Raw genomic sequence first — 12,637 nt, 5'->3', positions numbered from 1 at the left:
GGACCACGAGTATCTCTTTGGAGAGGTTATCAGGGAGGGCAAGGTGTATTGCAGGATCAGGGGTCTTTTGTTTAATGTCCTGACGGACCTGGTTTATTAGAGGCTTCCAGGCGTTGGTGGTAGCCTGCACAGTTTCCTGTGCTGCCTTTTGGGCCACAGCCCTGATAGGTCTGGTCTCCTTCTCCTTCTCCTTCTCTTTAGACTTCTCCTGAGAAGTCTTCATTGCCTCCTTTCTCATGGGGAAGCTATTGGCAAATGTCCTGTGGGCACCCCCACAGTTAAGACATTTCTTGACTTGACTTCTACAGTCCCTAAATGAGTGGGTGGAGGAACCACATTCATGCATCTGGTCTTTTTCTCCTCTTTGCAGTTGTTCTTCAGGTGGCCATATCCAAAGCAATTCATGCATTGCCGGATAGGGGTGTACCTTTCGAACTCTATCTGCCAGGGGGCAACATACAGCTTGAAAAGGTACATCCCCTTCTCCTTGATTGCTTTGGCTGTGGCATGGTCGGTGAATCTGGCTTTGATGATGTGGTTAGCCTTCATCACAAAGATGTTGTCAACCTGGGCCTCTGGGAAGGCGGCAGTGATCTCGTCCTCGATATCGAGGGGGGATTCATTTACGACCTGACGGTCCAGTTTCTTGAAGACAAGCGTGAGCTTCGCCTTCATGTCCACAGGTAGGACGGGAGAGAAGCCAAGCTTCTCCAGAGACAGGACGACATCCTTTGAGAAGAGTTTCTCGGCTTGGATGTCGTTGTCGATGAGGGCCAGGTATCCATCCTGGATAGCGATGTACCGAAGTACTCTGATCTCAGCACCATAGAGTGCATTGGCGAGCAAGTCACGTTTCCTCGGTAAGGGACCACCGAGGACTTTGATTTTAATTTTGGCCATGGTCGGGGGACATAAGGGTGGCAGGGGTATGCAGGTGAGGTGAGAGAGGAGAGAAGGTGAGAGTGAAGGTGAGGTGAGGGTGAGGGTGAGGTGAAAGAGGTGAGAGGTGGGGTTGAAAGGGGTGATTGGAGAGCCTACACTCGACCCCCCCAAGTGACAGACTGGTTGCGTACTCCAGTGCACTTGAGGATCGGAGCTTTGTGATGGGCCACTCCCTTATTGCCAATCCTTGCTACAAAGGGGCAACAGGTAAGCGGCGCGCCACCCAGACGAATACAAAAACCCACGGGGGGTTTATGTAGGTCCAGGTGACCACAAGAAAGGGAAGGAGTTTAGAGAGAGGCAAAGCGTACCTATATGTCGCCTCAGACTGCTGGGCCTCACTATACAGGTTGCCCTGTGATAGTGAGAGCTGCGGGTCTGGGGAGAGGTACAGATCTTCCCGTATCACCGTTAATAGCTGAACAAGAAAACACCTTTAAGAGGCGAGTGGCAAAACTCTGCAGAAGCAGAGTTATTTACTTTACAGTTTTACGTTAATGAGCAAAAATCAGTGCAAAAAAGACCGCGGCGCGACTGAGGCCCCGGTAGACCAGGGTTGCTCAGTGACACTTAGGTTTGTTCTTTTTGGCATGAAAGTTTGCTCCTTAGCATAGACTAGGTGATGGTGGGAGAAGAGGGGGGGCTCAGGTCCGGCTGCTTATGAACCTGACCGGCGATGTTTACTCGGTCAGTTTGGGCGGTCCCGAGGCAGGAGTCGGCCAATCACAGGTCAGGTGCGGTTCTCGATTGATCGCCAATCAGGAACCGCTACAGCACTCCCCCTCTAATTTCGCGGTCGCGAAACGGACTTTGGCGATTTTGATGGGCTGGTGTAGGTGTGCGGGTTTGACGCGGTCGACGGTTACGGTGTCTTCTCCCTTTGGACGGCGGATGGTGATCGTCTTATCGCCTCTTCGGATGACCGGGAATGGACCCTCGTACGGAGGACAGAGAGGAGGTCTGGGATGTTTTCTCACGAAGACGTGAGAGCAATCCTGGAGTCCTGGGGGCATGTATATATCCTGTTGTCGGGTGGGTCTCGTCGGTCGGCTGCGTACCCGGGTCATCCGTTCACAGAGTTGTTTGCCGAAGGTCCCTGGTTCGAAGTTGCCGGCTGTGACGATGAAATCTGCAGGGAGGGCGAGCGTTGTTCCGTAGACCATTTCCGCGGCGGTGCACTGCAGGTCCTCTTTCAAGGATGTCCGGATGTTAAGGAGGACATGGGGGAGTTGGTCGACCCACCTCCTGTTGGAGGAGGAGGATGTCAGGGCCTGCTTCATATGCCGGTGGAGTCGCTCGACCATGCCGTTGGCGCAGGGGTGGTAGGCGGTCGTCCTGATTCTCTTGGAACCGAGTAATACCAGCTGGCGCCAGAGTTCCGACTCGAACTGGGCGCCGCGGTCGGTAGTGACGGTATCCGGCGTGCCGAAACGGGAGATCCAGGTGCTGAGGAAGGTCCTGGCGACCGTCGCTGCGGTGATGTCGCGGATAAGCGTAGCCTCGGGCCATCTGGTGAAGCGGTCGATCATCGTCAGGATGTAGCTGTAGCCGTCGTCCGAGGGCAGGGGTCCCACTATATCGATGTGGATGTGTTGGAACCTTTCGTCTGGGATAGGGAACGTCTGGAAGGGAGATTTTGTATGCCTGTAGACCTTGGTCCTCTGGCATTCGATGCACGAGATGTTGGGCGGCCCGGATGCCTCGATGCTGGTGGTATGCGTCGAAGAATCGCCGGCGGAGGGAAGGCGGGGTGTATGGTCGTGGGTAGCCGGAGGAGACATCGCAGAGCAGGTCGTCACGGGAGTTTGGGATCTTGACTCTCTCAAGGCTAAGGGAAGTCTGGCCCTCTATGAGTGGAATCATGGACGCGTCCTGGCGTTGTTCACTGCTGACCAGGTGGTAATCCACTGCGTCATCGGCGTGGGTCGCTGCAGCTATGGTAACCCTCGAGAGGGCATCGGCGGCCTCGTTGTCCGCGCCCCGGATGTGACGGATGTCCGTCGTGAACTGTGAGATGTAGTCCAGGTGGCGCTCCTCGCGAGGGGATTGGCGGCGGGTCCTCGAGTGTAGGGCGAAGGTGAGGGTTTTATGGTCCGTCAGGATGTGGAATTTCTTAGCCTCCACGTACGGCTGGAAGTGCCTCACCACGGAGTACGCTGCCAGGAGTTCCCTTCCGAAGGCACTGTATCGTGACTGACGTGGCGACAGGGTCTGTGAAAAGAAGGCAAGAGGTTCCCATTGCTTACCCTGTTGTTGCTGGAGGACAGCGCCGATGGCAGTGTCGGAGGCGTCGACGGCGATGTTGAGAGGAGCCTCGGGCAGAGGGTGATTCAGCAGGGTGGCGGAGGCCAGGACTTCCTTGCAGGCTTCGAAGGCTTCGTTGGTAGGGGGCGTCCACTTGATTTTGGTGTTTCTGCTGGCTCTGTTAGGTGGCAAGCTTGGGGAACTTCCTTATGGCGGTGACCTTCTCCTGCGCTGGGGTGATGCCTTGAGAGGTGACGGTGTGGCCTAGGAAAGAGAGCGAAGCCGCGCCGAAGAGACATTTCCCTGGGTTGATCACGACCCTTGCTTCTTGCAGTCTGCCGAAGAGGGCGCGGAGATGACGGGCGTGGTCTGCCTCTGAGGCGCTGGCGACGAGGATGTCGTCGATGTAGGCGAAGACCCCTCAAGGCCGCGATTCACGTCGTTGATAAACCGCTGGAAGGTCTGAGCAGCGTTGCGGAGACCAAAGGGCATCCTGAGAAACTCATACAGGCCGCACGGTGTAATGACGGCAGTCTTGGGGATGTCCTCCTCAGCGATCGGAATCTGGTGGTACGCCCTCACGAGGTCGATCCTCGAGAAGACCATACAGCCGGACAGCTCGTGGGAGGAGTGCAGGTGCGGCAGCGGGTATCTGTCAGGGGCGGTAATCGTGTTGAGATGACGGTAATCACTGCACGGGCGCCAGTCGCCGTCCTTCTTCTTTACCAAATGCAGAGGGGCCGCCCATTGGCTGCTGGAAGGGCGTATGATCCCCAACTGCATCATGTGGTCGATCTCTGCCTTGGCACTGCGACATCTGTCAGGGGCGAGCGGACGGCAACGAGAGTGGGCAGGGGGACCGTGAGTCACGATGTGGTGACGGACCTCGTGACGTGGTTGGGTGGCCCGGTTGATCAGCTTGGTCAAGGCCGGGAATTCCCGCAGGATGTTCTTGAAGGCGCAGGTCCTGGGAAGCACTGTATATATCAGGGGGGTACTTACCAGAGCCGGAGCAGCGTGCGTGCGGGCCCCGGATTGGTGGATTAGGGCCATACCTTGTAGATCGACCGTCAGACCGTAGTGTGCCAAGAAATCGGCGCCAATGATGAGTTGTGGGACGTCGGCGACGAGGAAGATCCACTGGAATCGTTGGGCGGGCTCGCCTTCCAGCGAGAGGGTCCTTGAACGCTCACCGTGGGTGTTGATGGGCGATGTGTTGGCAACTTCCAGAGTGCGAGAGGAGGGGAAGCATTTATCCCTGTGGGAGGCTGGAAGGATGCTGACCTCGGCCCTTGTGTCGACGAGAAAAACGTAGGGAGGAGGAGGCATCTCGGCCATACAATAAACACCTCCGATGTCCGCGAAAGACAGGCGCGCCCAGTTTCCGCGGTTTCCTCCACTCTTTGCGCGGCGGTGAAGGAACGCGGACGCGAGGCTGGCGGATGGGCGTTGCAGAGCGCCTGATGTCCCGTTCAAAGCGTGGTGGCGAAGGGGTGCGAAAGCGAGGCCGGGAGTTAGAACGTTCCTGTGTGGATATCTTCTGCACGGCCTCGGATAGTGTGGTGACATGGGCTGCAAGGGTTGCCAACGTCACGGCGGAGGTGGTGGTTGCGGCAGACACTGTTGCTATTGACGATGTGGGTGCCCTAGCTACGAGCATCGCGTCGGCTTGCAGGGCAAGTTGCTCCAATGGGGCATCTGACACCAGCAGGATTTGCTGGATATCAGCAGGCAACCGCTTGAGGAAGAGGGAGCGCATGACGTCAGGTGGGAGTGTAGTGCCGGTGCGGGTGAGGAGGCGCTGGAAATAGTGAAGGATTTCTGTGGGGGTACGGTTGTCCGCGGCGTCAGACGACAGGAAGGAGCTTAACGCGGTCAGAGGGTTAGGCGCTGCTCGCCTAAGAATGGCCTCAAGCTCGTCGTAAGTGGCGTACCGATGATTGTGCAGGAGGTCGCCGACGGTCAGGAGTTCTGGCGGGAGGTTAGTGACCAGCAGGCGGAATTTTGTGGTCTGGGTGGTTGTATTCCTGAGGAGGAATTCCTGCTCCACTTGAAAAAACCATTTCGGCAGGCTGGTCAGAGAGTAGACAGGTAGCGTCCTGTGTGTTGCTGACATCTTGTGTAAAAACTTTGTTCACTCCGAGGGTCACCAGTGTTGGGGTTATAAAACCGAACTGGATTTTTATCTCTTTATTTGGTGATGAACCAAGTTCAAGTGATGTCAGCAACCATCGTGAGGCGAATGATGATTCCGGCTCAGGTCCGGCTGCTTATGAACCTGACCGGCGATGTTTACTCGGTTAGTTTGGGCGGTCCCGAGGCAGGAGTCGGCCAATCACAGGTCGGGTGCGGTTCTCGATTGATGGCCAATCAGGAACCGCTACAATATCTTAGTTTACGAAGTAAGCTGTACGTATATCACGTACGAAGTACTAATGTTTGAAAATAGCCTTATAAGGATTGAAATAGTTCCATTACATTTCGCTCAACGGTCGGTACATCACAGCATAGGGAGATTTGATTTGACTTGAAATTCAGACCCATTCAATACGAATGTTCATATTGAAGAAGATAGTACTCAGTAATACCCGCTCTGAAATAAAACTATAGATTTTGAGCTCGTTTGTATGCGTAGTCTTCGTCTAGAGTTCAAAAAGCTATCGCATTTGTTTCGTGCGTTCCCGATAAAAAACAATGTTTAGACGTTACCGTAGGTCTTAGGTTCCATAAATTCGCAAGTATCCCACCACACCTAGGCATCTGCATGATTTTATGCACTTCTTAGTAAAGATAATGGGTGCAAATGGCTAATCACCAACTCTACAATTTTTCTCCTTTGCAATCTGTTAATATTGACAATTATCGAAAAAAAAAACACGGTTTGAGAGGGATAACTAATATTCATTATTTAGATATGAAAGTCGATGTAGGCCTACTAAATGAGGATGATTATTTTTAACTTTATGTGCGTGCGTTCACGTACATATAATCCTTCTCGAAAATTCATGCTAGGACTTTAAAATTAGAATGATTTTGTACTAATGTTGTCATCCACAGTTCTCCATTTCTTCAAAATTGAAATAAAAAAAAAGAAAAATAATAAAATAATAAGAAAAGTTTTTTTTTTATCAGGTTTAGATTAGTTGTCTCTATAGTAAAATGCATTTATTAAACTTTTCAGACGAAAATATCTAACAACAACAACAACAACAAAATCATACCTTTAGAAAATAGCGTCCCTATTGAAAATGAAAATTCCTATTGAATTTGTAATCATTGCATCACTAAATAAGTTTATATATATATATATATATATATATATATATATATATATATATATATATATATATATATATATATATATATATATATATATATATAAAACATTATCATATACAGAGAAAAATAACACAGATAACGAACTTTGGAAAAGTGCCAAATATAATATTCCGTATCTCCATTCTTTGTTTACATAACCTTCGGTATATCCTAACTCTTGTAATTTTCGTGCGATTCAAATGCTTTCACTAGAGCCTCGGAGTTCTAAGGCTGTGTAATTGGCCGATTTTTAAATCAAGCAGTCTCCCGCCCCCCCCCCCCCCAAAAAAAAAAAATGGCCAATTACATGGCCTTAGGCTAGGATTGATCTAACACAAGTATTTTGGGGGACTATTCAGTAAAGAACATAATTATATATGAAACGAAGCACAATTCTATACTCTATATCATGCAACACGAATCAATCAGTTATCTCCAACCAATATTTTTTTTGATGATGTAATGAGTAGGAATAGGTGGTCATTTCCCTAAAGGCAAATCCTTCAGAACTGGCCTACTGATACTTCAGGAGCCAAGGAGTATTTTTGGGATCGAGAGTGCCCCTAAATCACTCATTTTTTGTAGGGGGTCCCCTGGGACACCTTTTGGCTGAAACCCGGCAGTAATGGAGCTATTCAGTGTTTTGTCAGCACCCTCGGATGCATAAAAGATTGGGAGTAGGGAAAACTAAAATAGCAATTACTTTTGAACTAAACAACATATAGTCATGCATGACCACTCATTTTGTAGCTTCGGAAGTAAGCTACAAGATGAATGGAAGTATGACTACTCAAACCAAAGGTCAAGATCACCAGAGGTCAAACAATGGTGAAATTTAACACCAGTCTCAAATATAGGACCTTTCGACTTGGACATCATACTTGAAATTGAAAATGTATTTTTAAATAGTTTGTGTATTAATACAGAGCAGATACCAAGAAAGTTTTTAAAACTAGTATGAACCTGTACTGAAATACATTAAACCTTTCAGGTTTTTGATATTTGTGCTTCATGTCATTAAAATGCTTTAACGGGTCATTGTTTTCAATTTCCATCATACGAGCTACTTTGACTGAAATGATAAATTCTGGTCATGTTTTTACCTTATTTGCTACTGGCAATGATGCAAAGGCCCATATAATTCATGATGCATTTGGCAGGCGTGTAGCTAATGGTAGAGGTGGAGCAGGAGGCAGATGCCCCCCGTTCGTTACGAAAAATGTGTATTTCATGCAAGTATTGGCCAAACATTTGCAAAATAGTGGACTCCAAATGATCTATTACACCCCGTCACCAAAAACAACTAGTTATGCCTCTGTTTAGAAGGGGATTGCAACACATTTCTGTTTAAAAATGGTAGAGTAGGCTTAAACGCCGATGGGGCCATCTCTGCGCATCGGAATGAAAACAGATGAAAAATATTGGACGGTATTATATTTCTAAGCACCACTTTTCCCATACGTTTCTTTCACAGGGGCACTAAATGTAGTCATGTTACGCAAGAGATCATGCCCCAAGAGATACACGCAGACCTGCTGCAGTTTGAAGCAAAGTCTGCTAATCTGTATGTATGTATGTCAATACATATACATTTATATACATGCATACATATATACACATATATATATTGTAAATATATTTCCAATATAAACTGATAAAGAATGAACAAGCTTAGTTAATGTCAAGAGTGATAAACTGAATCATGATAAAACAACGAAAATGAATGACTCCATCCCTGCTAAAATTGCTACATACCATGAATCATATAGTTGTCTCACTTAATTAAGAGCAACAACCTTTAACATTTTGGCTCCCGAACAGGGACGACTGCGAGATCATGTGTAGCATATTTTAGCAAAATGGAGACCGAGAAGTTGCATCAGATTGGGAGAGATATCGGCTTAACCGGAGTGGATCTTGCCCAGTTTATCAAAAAAGGAATTCAGTATGAGCGGGAGAAAGGAAGAAAGAGCATGGAAGCAAGCAGAATTGAAAGCGCAAGAAGCAACGGTGCAAGCAGAAGTGAGAAGAGAAAAGATAAAGCTCCGTCACATGGAAATGAAGGAATCTGCCGAAGATAAATCGTCCGAGAGCGTACACAATGTCAAGGTAATGTATCCTAAATTACTTGTTTTTAATCAGAAGGCTGATGACATTGATGTATATCTCCAAAGATTTGAGCAGTTTGCCACTAGTGCAGGTTGGCCAGAGGATTTTTGGGCTATAAGCTTAGCATCATTACTCCAGGGACGAGCATTAGATATCTACCATCAACTATCTCAGACTGATGCAGGGAATTACTGTGAATTGAAATCGGCTTTATTGAGAGGTTTTGACTGTACTGCAGAAGGATTCAGAGTCAAGTTTAGAAGCTGTAGATTTTCTCGTGTAGAAACGGCCAAACAGTTAATTGCCAGGATGACGAAATTGTGTGAACGGTGGATAGAAATGAATAACTGTAGCTCTAGCTATAATTCACTGAGACTTGATGATAAGGGAACAATTTATCTCCTCCTGTGATCGTAATCTAAAATTGTTTCTTAAGGAACACTCACTGGTGACTCCACAATATCTTGAAGAGAGTGTAGATCGTTATATCGGGGCTCATGGTCATTTTACCCTTAAGACTCCCCAACAAGCACCTGTGTCAAGTCAATCGTCGGCGCAGCAGTTCGGGCAGGTAAATGAGGGCAGTGACAGGAGCCCTCGTAAGGCACTACCTTCTCATCCTCAGGTAAAATGTTATATCTGTCAAAAGTGTGGACACAAGGGTGGGATTGCTATTTCATTGTAAATTAAAGTAAGGTTGCAAGCACGTCAGCGACGTCGGGACCGATGAAGAAAGAGGTTGCGGAGGCAACATCACCCACGAGACGACGCGGCGGAAGTTGTGAAGGTCGACCCTGTGGGGGTGATTGAGGATCACGGCTGGATAAAGGTAAATGGAAAGGGATTTCGGATGGCCTTTGGAGGGTCAGGAAAAGCTAGAAATTTGAAGTTAATCACGAAACCGGGAGAAGTGGAAGGACATAAAGTGACGGTAATGAGGGACAATTGCTGCACTACTGTGTTGATGAAGAGGAGCTTGGTACCCAGTTATAAGTTGACAGGTAAACATTGTGTAGTTAAGATGGCTAATTCGGATGTATTTTGTTATCCAGAAGCACAAATTACGGTAAAAAGTCCTTTTTATACAGGAACAACTAAAGCTGTTTGTATACCTAAAACTATACATGACTTAGTAATTGGAAATGTACCAGGCGTAAGGGTAGGAGATAGTTACGGCAAACACACGTGTGGTGTAATGACACATGGCAGACAAACGAAGGTAAGAGAACAACCAGAACTTAAGGTATTGCCAGTGTCTAACATGCTGACTATGACAATCAAGTTAGCACACCAAGAAGACAAGACCTTGGATGGAGTACGGAAACATGCAGAGGAAAGTAAAGAATTTTATCGTAAAAAGAAAAATGAATTTTCTATGTTTATATTAATGCGAGTTCTTTACAGAAAGCTGAAAATCGGTAACTTGGAGAGAGAGCAACTCCTTGTTCCCTCCCAGTGTCGCTCCGCCGTCCTCGACCTGGCTCATTCAAGCATCATGGGAGGTCTTCTGGCGATGGGGAAAACCACAGATCGAGTGATGGAGTTCTTTTGGCCCGGGATAACGAAAGACATTGAACGATATTACAGATCGTGTAATGAGTGTCAGAGGACAGTTGACAAAGGTAAAGTACGAAGAGCAAAATTAGGGAGAATGCCAATAATTGGAGAGCCCTTTTCTCGTTTAGCTGTTGACATTATTGGCCCAATTGAACCGCGGTCGTCTGACGGTTCGAGATACATTTTGACGGTCGTGGACTTCACCACAAGATAACCGGAAGTTGTGGCATTGCAGAACATCGACACTGCATCCGTGAAGCTCTGGTAAATATTTCAACCAAGTGGGCATTCCAAGGGAAGTGCTGTCAGACCGGGGAACGCAATTTACCTCGGCAATGATGCAGGAAGTGTATAGGTTGTTGTCTATACAGTCTATTACTACGACTCCTTATCACGCTATTTGTAATGATTTGGTAGAAAAATTCAATGGTACACTGAAAACAATGTTGAAAAGGATGTGTGTAGAACAGCCTAAAGAGTGGCATAGATATCATTATTACTTTTTACATATAGAGAAGTTCTCGCCATTTGAGCTTGTTTACGGCAACGCAGTAAGAGGCCCGATAACATTGTTACGAGAGCTGTTTGAGGGCGAGGTGAAGGAACCAGAGACGAGGTCATCATACGAATACGTTATCGCTCTGCGAGAAAGGTTAGAAGACACTTGTCATATGGCATTACATGAACTAAAGAATGCACAGGAGGTTGCACAATATTACTATGACCGAAAAACTAAAGACAGGGTTATAGAATCGGGAGATGACGTATTACTACTGCTACCTATGAACTCAAACAAGCTTCTGTTTCAGTGGAAAGGTCCTTTTAAGGTAGAAGGGAGTCCGAATCGACTGAATAAGATAGTGGCTGTGAACGGAACTTTAAGGAAATACCACATAAATATGCTAAAAAGGTATGTACATAGGGAATCGGCTGACACTTTTCCAGCAGCGGTTATGATGGTGAACGACGAGGATAATGTGGAAGGAAGAGCGACGACAATTCCTAGTTATAACCAGTGCGAAACATGGAGAGATGTCTCGTTAGATTCAGACTTACCAGGCGATCAGCGAGACGGCACAAAAAACATCCTGCAAGCGTTTGGCGATGTTCTCACCGATGTCCCAGGTAAAACAACAGAAATAGAATATAATATTGAATTGACAGTTCCTGAAACTATTAGAGTGAAACCGTATCCTTTACCCTACAGATTAGAGTAAGAAGTGAAAAAGGAATTACGTAGTATGCTTCAGATAGGGATAATGGAGCCTTCAGTCTCTGAATATTCTACACCTATTTTAGTTATTCCTAAAAAAGAGATGGAAATTGGAGACTTTGTTTAGATTTTAGAAAGCTGAATAAGATTACAAAGTTCGATGCTGAACCTATGTGTGATATCGAGGTAATTTTTTGCAAGATTGGCGGAAGCAAGTACTTTTCTAAAATAGATTTGACGAAGGGATATTGGCAAATACCTCTTACGAAAGAATCTAGAACCTTTTCTACATCCGCAGGATTATTTAAATTCTCCTTATTACCATTCGGTCTCATCAATGTTCTAGCAGTTTTTAACAGGTTGGTGAGACATTTATTTGGAAATATGGACGGCGTGGAAACCTTCCTCGACAACATCCTGATTCATTCGAAGACGTGGAAGCAACATTGCAGCATCTTGCAAAAGGTACTCGGGATATTACGGGAAACAAATCTAACAGTTCGACCCGTCAAGTGCGAAATAGGTAAGAGAAGTTTAGAATATTTAGGGCACGATTGGATGACATAAAATCAACAAAGAAGGAAGTAAGGTCATTCATGGGGTTGTCAGGCTACTATCGTCGTTTTGTTCCAGACTATGCAACGATAGCAGCTCCGCTAAACGACTTGGTAAAGAAAAACGCACCGAACAGTGAAGTGGGAGGATAAACATGAAATGGCGTCTAACAAGCTGAAGCAAGTGTTGGTAAATAACCCTATATTAAAATTACCCGATGTTAATCAATCCTTTATCCTCAGAACTGATGCCTCGGATGTAGGTTTGGGAGCTCTGGTGTTACAGGAAGATGCTGACGTGCGTGGCATATGCAAGCAGGAAATTGTCGGACGCAGAAAAGAAATATTCAGTAGTCGAACGAGAGTGTTTGGCTGTCGTATGGGCTACGAAAACGTTTTACAGATACCTGTACAGACAGCAGTTTTATTTGGAAACCGACCATAGGCCTATTACGTACTTGGACAGTGCCAAGACGCTGAACGGTCGGCTGATGAGGTGGGCGATCGCTCTCCAGGAGTTCCGGATGATCTTCAGTTACATCAAAGGAAGTGAGAATGTGGGTGCCGATTATCTCAGAAGAATTGATACACATGGCAAAAGAAAATTAGATTTTTTTTTTTTTGAGTGGGGAGGCATATTATAAATATATTTCCAATATAAAATAATAAAGATTGAACGTTTCGTTAACTTTGAAACAAA

At 46.7% G+C, this 12,637-nt stretch overlaps 1 protein-coding gene across 1 annotated transcript; it reads right to left on the bottom strand.

Annotated features, from left to right (window-relative positions):
* Window positions 1–234: 234 nt before the first annotated feature.
* LOC138867266 (uncharacterized) lies at window positions 235–5,302 on the bottom strand. The gene is made up of 6 exons (XM_070142381.1): window positions 4,872–5,302; window positions 3,506–4,621; window positions 2,620–3,364; window positions 1,752–2,564; window positions 1,254–1,360; window positions 235–1,096 (listed from the first exon to the last, which is right to left on the bottom strand). The coding sequence occupies exons 1-6, from the start codon at window positions 5,300–5,302 to the stop codon at window positions 235–237; spliced, it is 4,074 nt and encodes a 1,357-aa protein (XP_069998482.1).
* Window positions 5,303–12,637: the final 7,335 nt, after the last annotated feature.

This window comes from Penaeus vannamei, chromosome 29, assembly GCF_042767895.1.
Source record: "Penaeus vannamei isolate JL-2024 chromosome 29, ASM4276789v1, whole genome shotgun sequence".
Lineage (NCBI taxonomy): Eukaryota > Metazoa > Arthropoda > Malacostraca > Decapoda > Penaeidae > Penaeus > Penaeus vannamei.
Note: the sequence above shows the minus strand (reverse complement) of the source record. Positions and strands in the feature narration are given on the sequence as shown.